A 13,823-nucleotide genomic window follows, 5' to 3' on the forward strand; every position below is an offset into this window, starting at 1 on the left:
TTCTAAAATTATGGATCAAGACTGATCTCAAAATCCTTTTGTGCTTTTCTTTTCATTTTCCCGTTTTCAGCGGAAACCTATATTTCACAACACTTTCTCTGTCGTTCATGTGCCCTCCTTCGCTTGCTGACGTGCGCTCCTTCATTTTTCTTTTGGCGCGCACCGCATTTTATGAATCTTGTGCCTCACGGTAATATGACGTAGTCATGCATATATTTCACCCCTTCTGAAACTCCTGCTCTCAGCGTGATTCCATTAAATATTTAGTTAGGAGAATTTTCTGGAAGATTTCTGCGCGAGTAATAGACATACTACTAAACAAAAACAAAGTACTAAACAAAGTGGTAAATACCTCTCCGACCCAGAAGTTAATGAAAATGATACTTTTCTCGCTTGAGGAGTTTTTCACAACGACTCTTGGTGATTTTTCAAATTCCCATTCCAACTTCTCACCAAACACTGTTCCTTAGAAAATATCTTTTCTAGTTATCATTTTCATTTTCCCCTTTTAACCTAACTTCTTTAAAAGAAAACATCGAACCATCATTCAGAGAAACAATTACCCGCATCATCACCTATTTACGACCAAAGTGCAGGAAGGCACGTGATGCAAACGAGAAAAAACACTTTCCGAACAGCGGTAGTAGTTTCGGTCACATCTTAAGCGTTCATTGTTTCCCCTCCAAACATACACTTTTCTTCTTCTTCTTCACTTTTGCATTCAAAAAAGGGCTTCTCGCCATCTTGACAACGACTCGGTCATGAGCGGGACTGCTGAATCGATTGAAGAGGCCGTCGCCTTCTGTCGCTCTTTGCCTGACGTCTGGTTGTCTGCGGTCTCCTTCACTGCTGCAGTCTCTAGGCACCGGTCGTTTGTCTGTTTCTCGTTCACTTTCGTCTTCCATACCTCGCGGACCTCGTTTCTTTCAGCGGAACTGAGAAAAATAGTTTTTTTCCCCTAGATAGTTTGAAATTTCTTCAACTTGTTTCGTTTAGAAAGTTTTTTAAACTGCAAATTCTCATTCCTTAACCTTCTTTTTCATTGTCTCTCTTTAACCTTGTTTTTTTTTCGAAAATTAATGCTTTTTTTCGAAACTTGTTTCAATTTCAGCATCGGCTCAAATATATATTGAGGAGAAGGAGGAGTTTAATTTTGGGTGATTGCATGTCTTAGTAAGTTGTTATTTTGTATTACCAAGTATTACCAAGTACCAAACAAATTCAGAATTATTTATCATGGCGGCGTCGGTAACAGACAGAACGCCGCATCTGGGTGTCTCGCAGCCCATCTCAACATTGAGGCCGGATCAAAAGGATATAGTTATGACGGATCAATTGATTGCAACTTTGAAAAAGTTCAACAGTTATGAACCGAAAGAGGAAACGGAGAAAAGGATGGAAGTACTTCGCAGTTTGAACCGTCTCGTCAAAGAATGGGTGAAGAAAGTAACCGCAATCAAGGTTTGTGCCTATTTTTAACAAAAGTTAGAAATTTAAAAAATATCCCTCGGCATTATGATTTCATTATTAATTATTCTAGTAAAAAAATAACGAATTCCGAACACTTCAAATAAACGTTGAACTGAACGTCGGAAACCATTAAAGGAAAATGAAGTTGATAAAGATTGATTGCCAATAGTGTTATTTACAACATTAATTTTCTTTCAGATACCGAGTGGCGAAGGAGCGAATGCTGGTGGTAAACTGTTCACTTTCGGTTCATATCGTCTGGGAGTACACAGTTCTGGTGCTGATATCGATACGCTCGCAGTTGTTCCACGCCACATTGATCGCACAGATTTTTTCACTTCCTTCAAAGAAATGCTGCGCCAAGACCCAAATGTGACGGAGTTGCATGGTGTTGAAGAGGCTTTCGTGCCAGTAATGAAGTTAAAATACTCCGGCGTTGAGCTTGATATTTTGTTCGCGCGACTCGCTCTTAAAGAAGTTCCGGACACTCAAGATCTTTTCGATGATCAGCTTCTCAGAAACTTGGATCAGGAAAGTGTCAGATCTCTGAACGGATGTCGCGTCGCCGAACTGTTGCTAAAACTTGTTCCCCGCCAGAAAGAATTTTGCATAGCGCTTCGAGCCATCAAACTCTGGGCAAAGAATCACGGAATTTATTCAAATTCAATGGGTTTTTTTGGAGGTATTAGCTGGGCTATTCTTGTTGCCCGAGCTTGCCAGTTATATCCTAATGCAAGTGCATCTCGAATCGTTCACCGAATGTTCTTCATTTTCTCCACATGGACTTGGCCACATCCAGTTCTTCTAAGCGCACTAGATCAAGACAGAAATGACATTCCCACGCTTTGTGATTTGATTTGGGATCCTCGTAAGAAAAACTCTGATAGATTTCACTTGATGCCCATAATCACTCCGGCCTTTCCGGAACAGAATTCCACACACAACGTTACACGATCCACTTGTCACATCATCAGAAACGAAATTTGTGAAGGGTTGGAAATCTGCAAAGATATCACAGAGGGAAAGGCTACGTGGGAGGACCTATTCAAGGAGGTCAAATTCTTCAGCCGGTACAAGCATTATATTGGTATGTTTTTTTTTCTGAATTGTGATCACAATTTATCAGCTTATTTAAGCTCTGATCATGGCTACATCCACAGAAGAAGAGGAATTGAACTATGGCGGTTTCTCGAGTCTCGTATTCGACTCCTCGTGCAAAGTCTCGAGCGTAACCAAGACATTCTCATTGCTCACAACGACACCAACAAACACAGACCATCACCGAACGCTAAGTTTGATGTGAGACCAGAAAACACCAGAATTACCATTTGGTTCATCGGACTCGAATTTGCTGAACACGCCACGAATCTTGATTTGACATCTGAGATTCAACGATTCAGAACAAACGTGGAGTTGCAAGCTAGTGGTGTGAAGGGCATCGGACCAAACTCCCAAGTAGAGGTAAGTGATTGCTAATGTCTATGGTTGCAATGTCAATATGATTTCAGATTGACATGTTCTACATGAAGAGGACCAGATTGTTCAGTATTATCGGTGCTGCTGCTCTCAAAAAAGGTCGTGATTGGAAACCGCCGAAAAATCCCCCACCACCGATGGGCCAAGTGCCTTATAGAACAACTGTTGCGAGAACTTCCAGTACTAATTCGGTCCCAACGACGCCAACGACTCTAGTTGCTCCGAGCACACCGCTCTCTGAGGCAATGCCTTCTTCCGAGCCTGATTCAACAACGAATAACGGAACCCCTGTGAGCCGCAAACGTCTTGTTCAAGAAGCAACATCGACTTCGGAAACAGTGACTACTTCCACCTTAGAAGATGTTCCACCAGAGAAGAGAACCCGTGATGACACTCTCGAAGAGCCAATTCTTGAGATGGTGGTGGAGGTAGCAAATGGAGTCGTCGAAGAGAGTAGAGAAGTCGAATTGGACAAGGATAACGGACACTTGAATGGGAGCAATGGGTTGGAGGCTAGTGAGAAACATATGGAGGTGCCACAAAGTGTTTGAATATCGGTTAGTTTTTTTTTTTAATATATAAGCTTTCCGTTACTCACGGAACCTATGATTTTTTATATTTGGTCAGACACTAGGATAAAAAATATACTGTGCTTTTAGATGAATCAACGAACACTCGAGAGCTGAAAACCTATTTGTATCAGTCTCATTGGCTACCCACCCACTCATCCTTATCCCATTGAACTCTCGAAATTTTTGTAAAATAATAATGATAATAATATTCGAATGGTTCTTCTAGAGCACAACTCTGAAAAAATGCAATTCTCTCCTCCTCCCCAACCTCGATTTATATATGCATAACATTTTCATCAACAATCAATCATAAACGCATTTCTTTTGTATTTCATTCTTTTTGTCTACGTAGTTTTCAATCGTCTGACCTAAAAATTTGACTCTCCCCTATCTCTATTTCTCTTTTTTGTGTTAATTTTATCTCGTTTCCTTAGTTTCTGTTCGTTTCTCTCTGGTCGCAGTTTCTTATTTATATGAGCCAAATTGGTGCCTCGTTGTCGTCGCGTCCCACACCGTCATCTCTTTAACATTCGCTTATTGAGATCATTTAATACTTGTATTTACTTCCCCGTCCGTTTTCTCAACCTACCGACTCTTGAATTATCTGAAAACCTGCAGAGAATCGTTTCTGTGTTGTATAGAAAAATGTCACAAAAACAGGATAAAAACCAAGAAAACACATATATCGGAGAAATCTCCCCAAATTTCTCCCACCAAAAATATCACATTCCACAATTCTCTTCTTTTCCTTCTTCCCCGTCCCCATTTTTACCACTTTTTTTCTATCTGCTGCTTTTATTCCCCTTGTCAGTCAGCAAAACCGTCATTTATGGTACCATTTTTGTTCCTTCATGCCTCTCATCGTGTTTCCTCCTAATCAATATACTCCAGATGTCTTCTCACCTCACCCCATCCAGAAAACTTACATTTTTATTCAATTCATCCTGCTCTTAATTGTTCACGATTTCGGTTCTAATTAGCTAATAAAAAATGAGAAGACGTCACAAATTGTGCAGGATACACAAAGAATAGTTGGTAACCTTTATTAATCATAAATACAGAAACAATTTGATTTAAGCATTGTACTGCTTGACAACAGCCTTCAACATAAAAATGGCAGATTCTGGTGTATCGTAGGCGACCTGAAATGAGATTTTTCAGTTTTATTTCATCAGTGAATCTCTAATTTACCATATGCCCAGCTCGGAGAATCCACCAGAACTGAAGGTTCTTGTATGTCTTGTAATATCCAGCCAATGGGAACGAATCAGTTTTGAATGAGTGTCTGGTAGTGGAGTTGAATGTTTTGGCTCCATCCCAAGTGAGACGGTTTACCCATGCAGCTGTTCCCATTGTATTACAAATCAAATCCTCATTTCCATTGTACACAACAACATTGTGTCCATCTTTCAACAATTGATCAACAGTCTCCCAAATCGGTGTCATGAAATCTCCCTCTTGAAAACTGAACACATCCCCGGCTTGTGCTCCGAACTTCACTTTGTCCGGAATAATTCCCAACTTTTGTCGAACTACAGTGTCCATGTAACTGGAGAGGGTGTCATCGTTTTGTGGAGCAACGAATCGATTGTATAGTCTACGGGTCGATGTGATAACTCTATTGGATCTCATAGCAGCAGAAGAACTCCAATCGTCAGTGTCACCTTTCTTCAAAATATTGTACCAAGAGACTCCATTCGTCTCCACTCCAATCAAATTCTCCATGTTTCCCCAGCAATTCGTTGCCTTTGACCATTTTTGCTGATCCACAAGAGCCTGACATTTTGCAGCTTCAGCATTCACCAAATTGAGTTGATGGTCATCAAGGAATGACTGAAACACACATACGTGGTTAAGATGATAAGCGGATTATGGCAGAAAAGACGAAATAGTGACTACTAGGTCAGAAAATCGTACTTTCCCTTTTGGAGTCATATGAAGAAAAAAAAAGAAAATTACATTGGCATAAAGATACGGTCCCCAGGTATTCACATAATCCATAGCTGAAATCCACGAGTCTCCCAATGCAACGGCACGGAAGTTCAATTGAAGACTGCCAGCTTTCACTGCCTGAATTTTCTTATTTTTAATTGGAATCCTGGTTCTTCTCCTAAGCTTACATCAGTGATAACTTTTCCGAATTGAGCGCTCATTTTTCCTCCATAACTCTCACAGAAAATGTAGAATGGTCGAGTACGGTATTCGGAGTGAAGAGCCAAGAATCTACGAAGCCATGTGAGCAAATCCTTTCCAATTTGGGTGATGTCTGTGGTGTAAGCAGATTTGTCATCAACATACGAGAATCCGGCTCCGACTGGGTTGTCCACATATACCATATCGGCGACTTGGAGCTACAAAGTTATTTCATTTCTCAGTATAAAAATAACAATCAGAGAACTTACCCATGTGGCTTTATTGTCAGTTCCATTCAAAGTTTTTGGTCCAGTTTCTTCAAAGTTTCCGAATCCAGAGCTGGAAGATCCAGGTCCACCCTGAAGCCAGACGAACAGAGGACGTTGAGAGTTAGCTGGCTTTGCTGCATAAAGCCACCAGAAGGTGTGAGCATTGGCACGAATATCTACATAACCCCAATCCTCATCATATTGGATAACACCTCCCCAAGTGTTGACAGAGTTACTGGAACCCGCCAAAGCGATACTAACCAGTGAGAGAATCAACAACAAGTTCATCTGAAAAAAAAGAGGAAGAGAACCTTCTGGAGAAAATAGGAAGGTCGGGCGAAGAGACGCAATATGCCTTGTGACCGCCAGTCGAATATTTCTGTCTGGAGATAAAAAAGAGCCAATAAATCAAAAAGATGTAAAGCTCTGTGGTCTGAAGAGAAGAAAGAGAATGGTGACAAAAAAGAAAAGGAAAAAATCTGTTATCAGGAATGTAGAAAAAGAGGCGGGAACACAAAGATGTTTTATTAAGAGCATCATCACGAAGTATGTGATTTCTTTCTTGGTTGAAACATGAAAAATATTAACGTGCCACTGGCACCACTCATTTTGTGTTAACTGATTTTTAGAGAGATTGGAAAAATGTGAAAATTAGATGGCAATTAGGTGAAGATTGTGGCTAGACAAATCGATGTAGAAAACGGAAAGGTCATTCAAGGTCAGATTTTCAAAATCAAAGAGATGAGAAATACGATAGGATTTTTTAAAAAGTCTCTAGTGTGGGATAACATTCCATAAAATATACTCGTATCAAGGGAAATTACCATATTTCCTATAATAAAAACCCACCTTAACCGTCAAGTTTGAGCTTAATTATCTCGATTCTTGTGAAAGATATCAAAAATTGATCAACTGATAAAACATTGGTATAATTATGATAAATAATTTGTCAATTGGCACAATTTTGATACCTTTCTCAGAAGTTGAGATAATTCAGCTCAAAGTTGACGGTTCAGGTGAGCTGCTAAAGGAAATGCGGGAGTTAAAACGCTATCTGATTTTATATTTAAATCTTCACAAAGTCCACATATGGATCAAAATCGACTTCTTGAGTGTACTCTTCACTGGACGGTGGTGCGAATAGTTTCGATTTCTCTACAAATTAAGATCTTGATAATTTTCAAAGTAGGAAAAAAAACTCACTTCCACTATTCGGGGGCAGTACAATCGGAGACATTCCCATTCCTCCGTTTACCGGTGCTTTTGGTTGGGAAACTTGTGGCGGTGGAGGTGGAACGTATCGAGGAGTGACCGGAGGAGCTCTTGTTGTCAATGGCGGAGCTTCCGTATCTGGGAAGTCCATTGGCACATCATACTCATCTTCGTAATCAGATTTCTGATTGTCCATTGCAATTATGTCTTCAAGACTCAGCGAAGCTGGTGTCACATTTTCAATAATCGGTCGAACGTGGTCAATTGGTTCAGCCATTGATTTGCTTGTTGGGATTGGTCTTCTAACATCAGCATCATAAACGACTTGTCTGACTGGAACAGTTGGATATGCGAATTGAATGTATTCTGTTGTAGTTTCAATGGTGGTAGTTGGTGTTGGAGTCGTTGTCATTCTCATTTTTGCCTTATACTCTTCAGCTCTTTGTCTCATTTCATTTTCATATTGAATTCTTCTTTCAGCTTCAGCCCTCTCCCTCTCAGCCATGATTCTTTCTCTCTCCTTCTGTTGGGTTGCTTTCAATTCTTGAATCTTCATTTTGTGTTCCTCTTGTTGTCTCTTTTGTTCTTCTTGTTGTCTTTTCTGTTCCGCTTGTCGTTTTTCCATCTCTTCTTTGAACTTTCTCTGCATTTCTTCATGTTTCAGACGTGCAATTTCATGTGGGGACATTGTTGGTTCCTCTGTCTCTTCTGGTTCTTGCGGAGCAAATGTAGGAGCTGAATAGGTTGGTTGAACTTCAATTGGTTGAATTGGCTGTATTGGTGGGAGCTGAGCTACAGGAGGAATTGGTGCATGTTCTGAAATTCGTGCTCCTTTTGGTTGAGCAGTCCATTGGATCCTTTGTCTAACTACATTCCTTCCATCCGGATGTCTCACAGTTTCAATATGTGGAATCAATGTGATAATGTGATCTGGGAACTGAGCTTCCAACTTTCTTCTCAAAGCTTTTTCATGCTCATCCAAATGAGATTTGAATTGATTCACAAGTTCTGGATGGTAATTTTGATTGTCGGGGTGTGTGTTTTGATGCGGAGGCGGTGGAGGAGGAAGCCTCTGAACCGGTGGCCTTCGATATCTTGCCTGCTCATAGTAATTGCGTCTCAACGTTTCCTGGATCCTCTTCTGCGTCTCTTCTGCCTCGTCTTGCAAAGATTGCGAGATTTGGTTGTGCTGCTGAACGTGTGCATCTGGAAGTAATTACCATGAAACCAATTTTCTTGTTAAGTAAATTCAGTACCTTGTTCTCTAACAACTTGATAAGAAACTGGTCTGTTGCTATCTGAAGAATCTCCATCTAATTGAATCCGATAAGAGTTCGAAGGACTTGATGGTCGAGTTCCCAAATGAATCATTCGTGGAGGAATCTTCTTCTTAGCAATTTTGAATCTTCTCTTCATATAACCGCTGTCTTGAACTGGTGCTTGCTCCTGAATCTGCCAGTTGGAATTCTGATCAATCACTTGCATTGGGCGTTGTTCAGAATCATAGCGGTGAATCGTCAGTCCGTCCGCTTGAGTTTTGAACACCTGAGCACGGCTTAAAAATGGAACAGTCACAGCAGGAGCTGCATGAAAGTAACGCTGGAAATATTCAAATTTAAATTGTTCTGATACTTCAACGATTCACCGGTCCATCATCGCTGTGACTGATGTTAATAGTTAGAAGTTGTTGCTGGTTGTTCCAGCCATCTGAATGCCGTTGATGGTTGTTGTAGTACGAGTTGTCAACAGGAACTTGCACCGGATATGGTTCTTCAGAATATTGACCAAAAGATCCCGTTGGATTGTTGAATATTTGAGCGGATTCAGCAGACATTGTGTGATTCTAGAATGAAACTTATCTGAATGGCATTCATGAACAGTAGAAGTTACCATTTGTCGTCCCCAATACTTTTCATCAATTCCTGGTCCATGCTCAGCATATTCACCACAAATCAGCATACAATGATTGTAGGAATAGTAGATGTTGGAGTTCCCACCACAACCCGACCACCAGGAGCAGACACATTGTTTTTTGTCTTGATCGAAAAACCAACGTTCGATATCAGAATGACAGTGGCCGGGATCATGAGGTTGGAAACACCGATCTCTATTAGATGGTTCCTCGTAATGGCACTGCGAAGAACATTCTGGAATAAAAGAAGAATTTAAGAAAAAAAAGAGAAAAATCACCTTCCAAGGAGTTGAATCGATTCTCATTCCCTTCACATCCACCGTAGAAGAATCGACGACACCGGTGATCGTAACGATCATAATACCATTTAACCTGGAATTCAAGCTCACACGTGCCACGGTCTGGCCAGTGATTGCATCTTGGATTGGATAACAGTTGCTGTGAGTTGACCGCAGTACATCCAAAGAGTAGAACAAGAAGTCGAGTGAGCATGATGCCCACTTTTTCTTGATCTGAATTCAAAAGGATTTTAAAGTTTTCGATGCTATGGGCGGAGTCAAAGAGTATACAGATGTCGGCAAGAGAGTCGAAAAGAATGAAACGAGTCATTTCATGAAATTCTTTTTTTATTGGTCAATTTAAAATTATGAGATTCGGATAAACCCCTTGCAGCTCTTCCAACCCACTCATTAGACACAAGAACTCCCCCCAATCTGACTCATCGGCATTTTTCTTAGGTCTCTAGACATGAAACATGTGGAAAATCTAAAGAAAGGTTAAGAGAAAAAATAGAAGGTGACAGAAAAGTGTCCTGCTCTCATCCCTGCTCCTCCCGAGTTTTCTAGGACATTGCAGGTGGGATGAAGATAAAGAGAAGAGGCGGGATGGAGGGAAAAAAACGAGGCAGAAAACAGAAATAAGTGAGGGAAACGGAGAATCGAGAAGAGATATTCAATGGAAGGGGACAAGTGTCAACTGATAGAGATAAATGAGTTGGCACCCCCAGGAGATAATTTCTGTTTTTGCCACCGTCGCCAAAATTGTTGCCGATTGAAGGTGATGGAATGGAAAAGTATTATTTAAAAAATTGAGAAATTCATGACATTCAGAACATTCGAAACAATAATTACCGTAAATCCTAAGGCTGACCTAATCCTAAGGCCGACCTAATTTTTAACTTTGAGCCATTTTATTTCAGTTCCTGTCAAAGACATAGGAAAGTTGTCCACTGATAAACTATTTTCCTTATATATAAAACGCTAGAGACGTCTGTCCGTTCCGATGTCAGTCTGTCAACTTTTGAAAAACTTGAAACATAAATATAGATTTACGTGACCTTTCAAGAAAAAGTGAAGAGCGAAGCTACGAACCAGTAAGAAACTGGATTGAATAGCGCCGAAGGCGCACCCGCTTGCTGGTTTATCATAATATCACGAGTGTTTTGTCAATTGATACATTCTTGTTACCTTTCATGGGAATTGAGATTTTCGATCTCAAAATTGACAGTGCGGGGTTTTTCTATTTCATGTTTTACGGTAACAAACGAAGAATCATGAACAACGGCTTTGAAACAAATTAAATAATTTCTAACGACTGCCAAAAATTGTCATATTTTGTAAGACCAAAATAGAGATACCAGTTTGAGAATATATTCTCAAAAATGAAACATCTGCATTTCCACCAGAATCACTTTCCCTATTCGATTTCTGGAGCCTTACGAGAAAATGACCAGGCTCAGAAACCTGACTACTTGGTTTTATATCCCAACGTTGTCTGAAAACTGAAGAACAAGTGACCGAGACCACTCAGTTTTTTTTGAAACTTCAAAAGAAACCCAATACTCCAATATTTTTTTTTTCAAGAACGGGATCAATTTCATGCTCTACACTTTGCAACTATGTTTCCTTTGCTCCCCATTCCATTCTGACATACAAGAATGTGTCAAACCAATCCATCCAAAGAAAAAAATTATCTCTCTGATTTCCTGTTTCTCTTTCTAATCACTGTGTTCTGTTGCCATCATCCATCAGTGTCGCCGCTGAATGACGAAGCGCTGACCTTTCAGAATTCTAAATTCGAATTGAAATGTGCGAACATGTGGCCCCTTGTTTTTTTGTGCCAGGCTCTGCTTTTGCGAAAGTGATTGATGGAATTGGAGTTTGAAATCCATTGGAATCACAGAGAAGTGCAAGAATTTGGACCGGAACTCAAAAAACAACTCAATATATTTTATTAGAAGTCTTATCCACTTGGATACAATTATTCACCTTGACTAGGGAAAAGTAAAAATAACAAGTTCACACAGATTAAAAAAAAATAAATTAAAGAGCCTTTTTCGTATCCTCTCTTCCAAACGCCCAGTATAAATGGGTACCATTCACAATCGGAATTGCTTTATTGGTATCCGAGCACATCGATGGAGCATTCTTCATGGAATACAGCTCATCGTTACAGTATCCACACGAATGACGGCACACTCTGACTGCAAACTCAGCATCTGAACAACTGTATTTTCCCATTCCAGAAGCTTTGAATCGTCGACAGAATCCGATGGAATGTTTGTCTTTACACATTGCAGGAGCCTTTTGAAGTGAGCGAGAGTTTTCCGAGCTTATCTTATCTGAAATCGATTTTTTTGGATAACTTTTTGGAATTAATGAAAATGTGCTACTTCTCTCAATGTATTTCCGACACTCTCCACAACAATCGATGGAACTGAAGTCGTGATCCGTCAGGCATCTGAAAACTTGTTTTACTTTATTAAAGAAACTTTTGAACTTTCCAACTTTCTCAAATGTTGCCTGTCATTATGATCCGTATGGAACGTCAAATTCTCGCCTCACAAATAAGAAATGAAAGGGGAGGAAAAGGACAAATAATCGCGCACACTTGAGCAGAGATTTGCAATGAACACAAGAAAAAAACGGCTGGATCCCTTACTCCTCCTTCTCATATTTATCGCCACTCTATCCTCTCACTTTTTATTGGATTTTCTAGAACACTCATTCTCATTTCTTCTCTCGAAAAATTTCAGAAAATTTTAAAGTACCTCTTCTCGAAGAGAGCCGGTTGAGCTTTCCTAAGTGATTGACAAGCTTGCTCTCCGAAACGGTCACGACAACATGGAAGTTGGGCGGTGTCTGGAAAAATTACAAATGTGATTAGTAGTTTGTTAATAGAAATTCAAAGTTTCATTCCCATTTTCAGGTTTTAATTAATTTGGAATTTTAATCTATCGTCGAGAATTAAAAAATCCATCAACTTCCTTGATTGGAAAGTATTGGTCAGTTGACTAGACACATTCCATTACTCATAACGCGCAACCGTCGTCCGTTCTGTGTCATTCTTTTCTTTCCCATTCGTACTTTTATTACTATTGTTTTTCTATCCATCAGTCTATTCTCAGCTTCCTTATATCCCATTCCATAATCAACACCTCGTAAATTCATTCAGATTTCTTTTTCATTTGGAATGCTGATTATTGAACCAGAAACAGTGAGAAAGAAAAGTGGAAGACCGGTTCTCGGAAATCAGAAATTCTCGATGGACAGTGGGAAAATTCATCTCGGCACACTCAACGTCGTTATCAACGGATTCCTTCCCTTTTTCAATTCTTCTTCGTTGATTTCTTCATTGGCCATATATCTTTTTTGATTTCTTCTATCCACATCTTTCGCCTTCAATTTTTGTTTATTCTAACAAGGTCGAATATCTCGCATAGTTTTTGCGTCGCGGATGGATACATAACACACCTATAGGTGGAATTGTGATATTGCATAAGAGTTAATGTCTATCCTTTTCTCCAGTTCTTCTTATTTCGTATGAATAGAGATTGGATTTGAATGACTTGTTTCCAACCGATCAGAGACCTCTATCAATGGTGTTTTTCTTGATAAGAAGACGTATGTTTTCGTAGCTAAGGACGATATAGAACTAGAAGTTTAGGGTGGGTAACTCAACATCCAATTCTGAAGTTTTGGTTTGGTATCTCTATCAATTACTGGCATCAAGAATCTTATGAATGTCCCACCTATTTTTTGAACATTCCTTCTCATGGTGAACGAGATTTCTGTTTAAATTGGCGCACCTATTTTTTAAGAGAATTAACTTTCAGAAAAAAGCATCTAATTAACTATTGAAAACTCCCGGAAAAAATTAACTCAAAATCTACTTCTATCAAAGTGGGTGGATCTATTGTGATTTTTCTAATAGACAGCACCTCAACGCCGTTGTTTAAAATCCTAAAATTTTTCTCAATCCAGATTATTCGATAATTTTTACTATTAGTTTTTTTTCCAACGAGGAAGATACCGTAAAAACTCTAATAGAAGGTCACCCTTTACTTGCACTATGTGCTAAATTTTCTCAATTTCTAGAAGAGATAACAAATGTGTGGCAAATGAAAAAAAAAATGTCGGAAATATCATGACAAACATTTATTAGTTGAAAGATTTTTGTCATCTCTTCTAGAATTTGAAATAATTGATCTCAAAGGTGGTTTTCTATTAGAGTGTTTACTGTAGTTTGAGTCAAACTGGCATTGTTTGGGTGGTGCAACATTAAAAAAGATAACTTTGAATACAAACTTAAACCAATGTAGTACAGTGTAACTTCAACCTGATTTTAAACAATCTTTTTCCAACTTTTCATCTAAAAAAAACTTAAGCTTATGTTAACTAGGAACTATCGTCCTGAATCCGGTTTCTTCTCTCCTCCCGTCACCAATTATCAAGTATTATCTACATCCATTAATCGACGCAATTATCGATCAATAGGCGA

At 39.4% G+C, this 13,823-nt stretch overlaps 3 protein-coding genes across 3 annotated transcripts; 1 reads left to right on the plus strand and 2 right to left on the minus strand.

The window, feature by feature from the left end:
* Window positions 1-1,236: 1,236 nt before the first annotated feature.
* Window positions 1,237-3,497, plus strand: Cbr-pap-1 (the record flags this gene model as incomplete). The annotated part of the gene is made up of 3 exons (XM_045237624.1): window positions 1,237-1,461; window positions 1,669-2,931; window positions 2,979-3,497. The coding sequence occupies 3 exons, from the start codon at window positions 1,237-1,239 to the stop codon at window positions 3,495-3,497; spliced, it is 2,007 nt and encodes a 668-aa protein (XP_045094004.1).
* A 1,094-nt stretch (window positions 3,498-4,591) lies between these two features.
* CBG09606 lies at window positions 4,592-9,536 on the minus strand (the record flags this gene model as incomplete). Its single annotated transcript, XM_002637060.1, has 11 exons — window positions 4,592-4,660; window positions 4,710-5,351; window positions 5,478-5,588; window positions 5,639-5,869; window positions 5,921-6,208; window positions 7,008-7,075; window positions 7,124-8,338; window positions 8,389-8,731; window positions 8,778-8,975; window positions 9,023-9,279; window positions 9,323-9,536. 11 exons carry the CDS (start codon window positions 9,534-9,536, stop codon window positions 4,592-4,594), a joined length of 3,636 nt encoding a protein of 1,211 aa, XP_002637106.1.
* Window positions 9,537-11,365: 1,829 nt separating this feature from the next.
* Window positions 11,366-12,763, minus strand: CBG09605 (the record flags this gene model as incomplete). The annotated part of the gene is made up of 4 exons (XM_045237625.1): window positions 11,366-11,664; window positions 11,716-11,783; window positions 12,094-12,184; window positions 12,745-12,763. The coding sequence occupies 4 exons, from the start codon at window positions 12,761-12,763 to the stop codon at window positions 11,366-11,368; spliced, it is 477 nt and encodes a 158-aa protein (XP_045094005.1).
* Between the last annotated feature and the right edge of the window lie 1,060 nt (window positions 12,764-13,823).

The sequence above is a fragment of the Caenorhabditis briggsae genome (genome assembly GCF_000004555.2).
Source record: "Caenorhabditis briggsae complete genome, chrV, whole genome shotgun sequence".
NCBI classification, from domain to species: Eukaryota; Metazoa; Nematoda; class Chromadorea; order Rhabditida; family Rhabditidae; genus Caenorhabditis; species Caenorhabditis briggsae.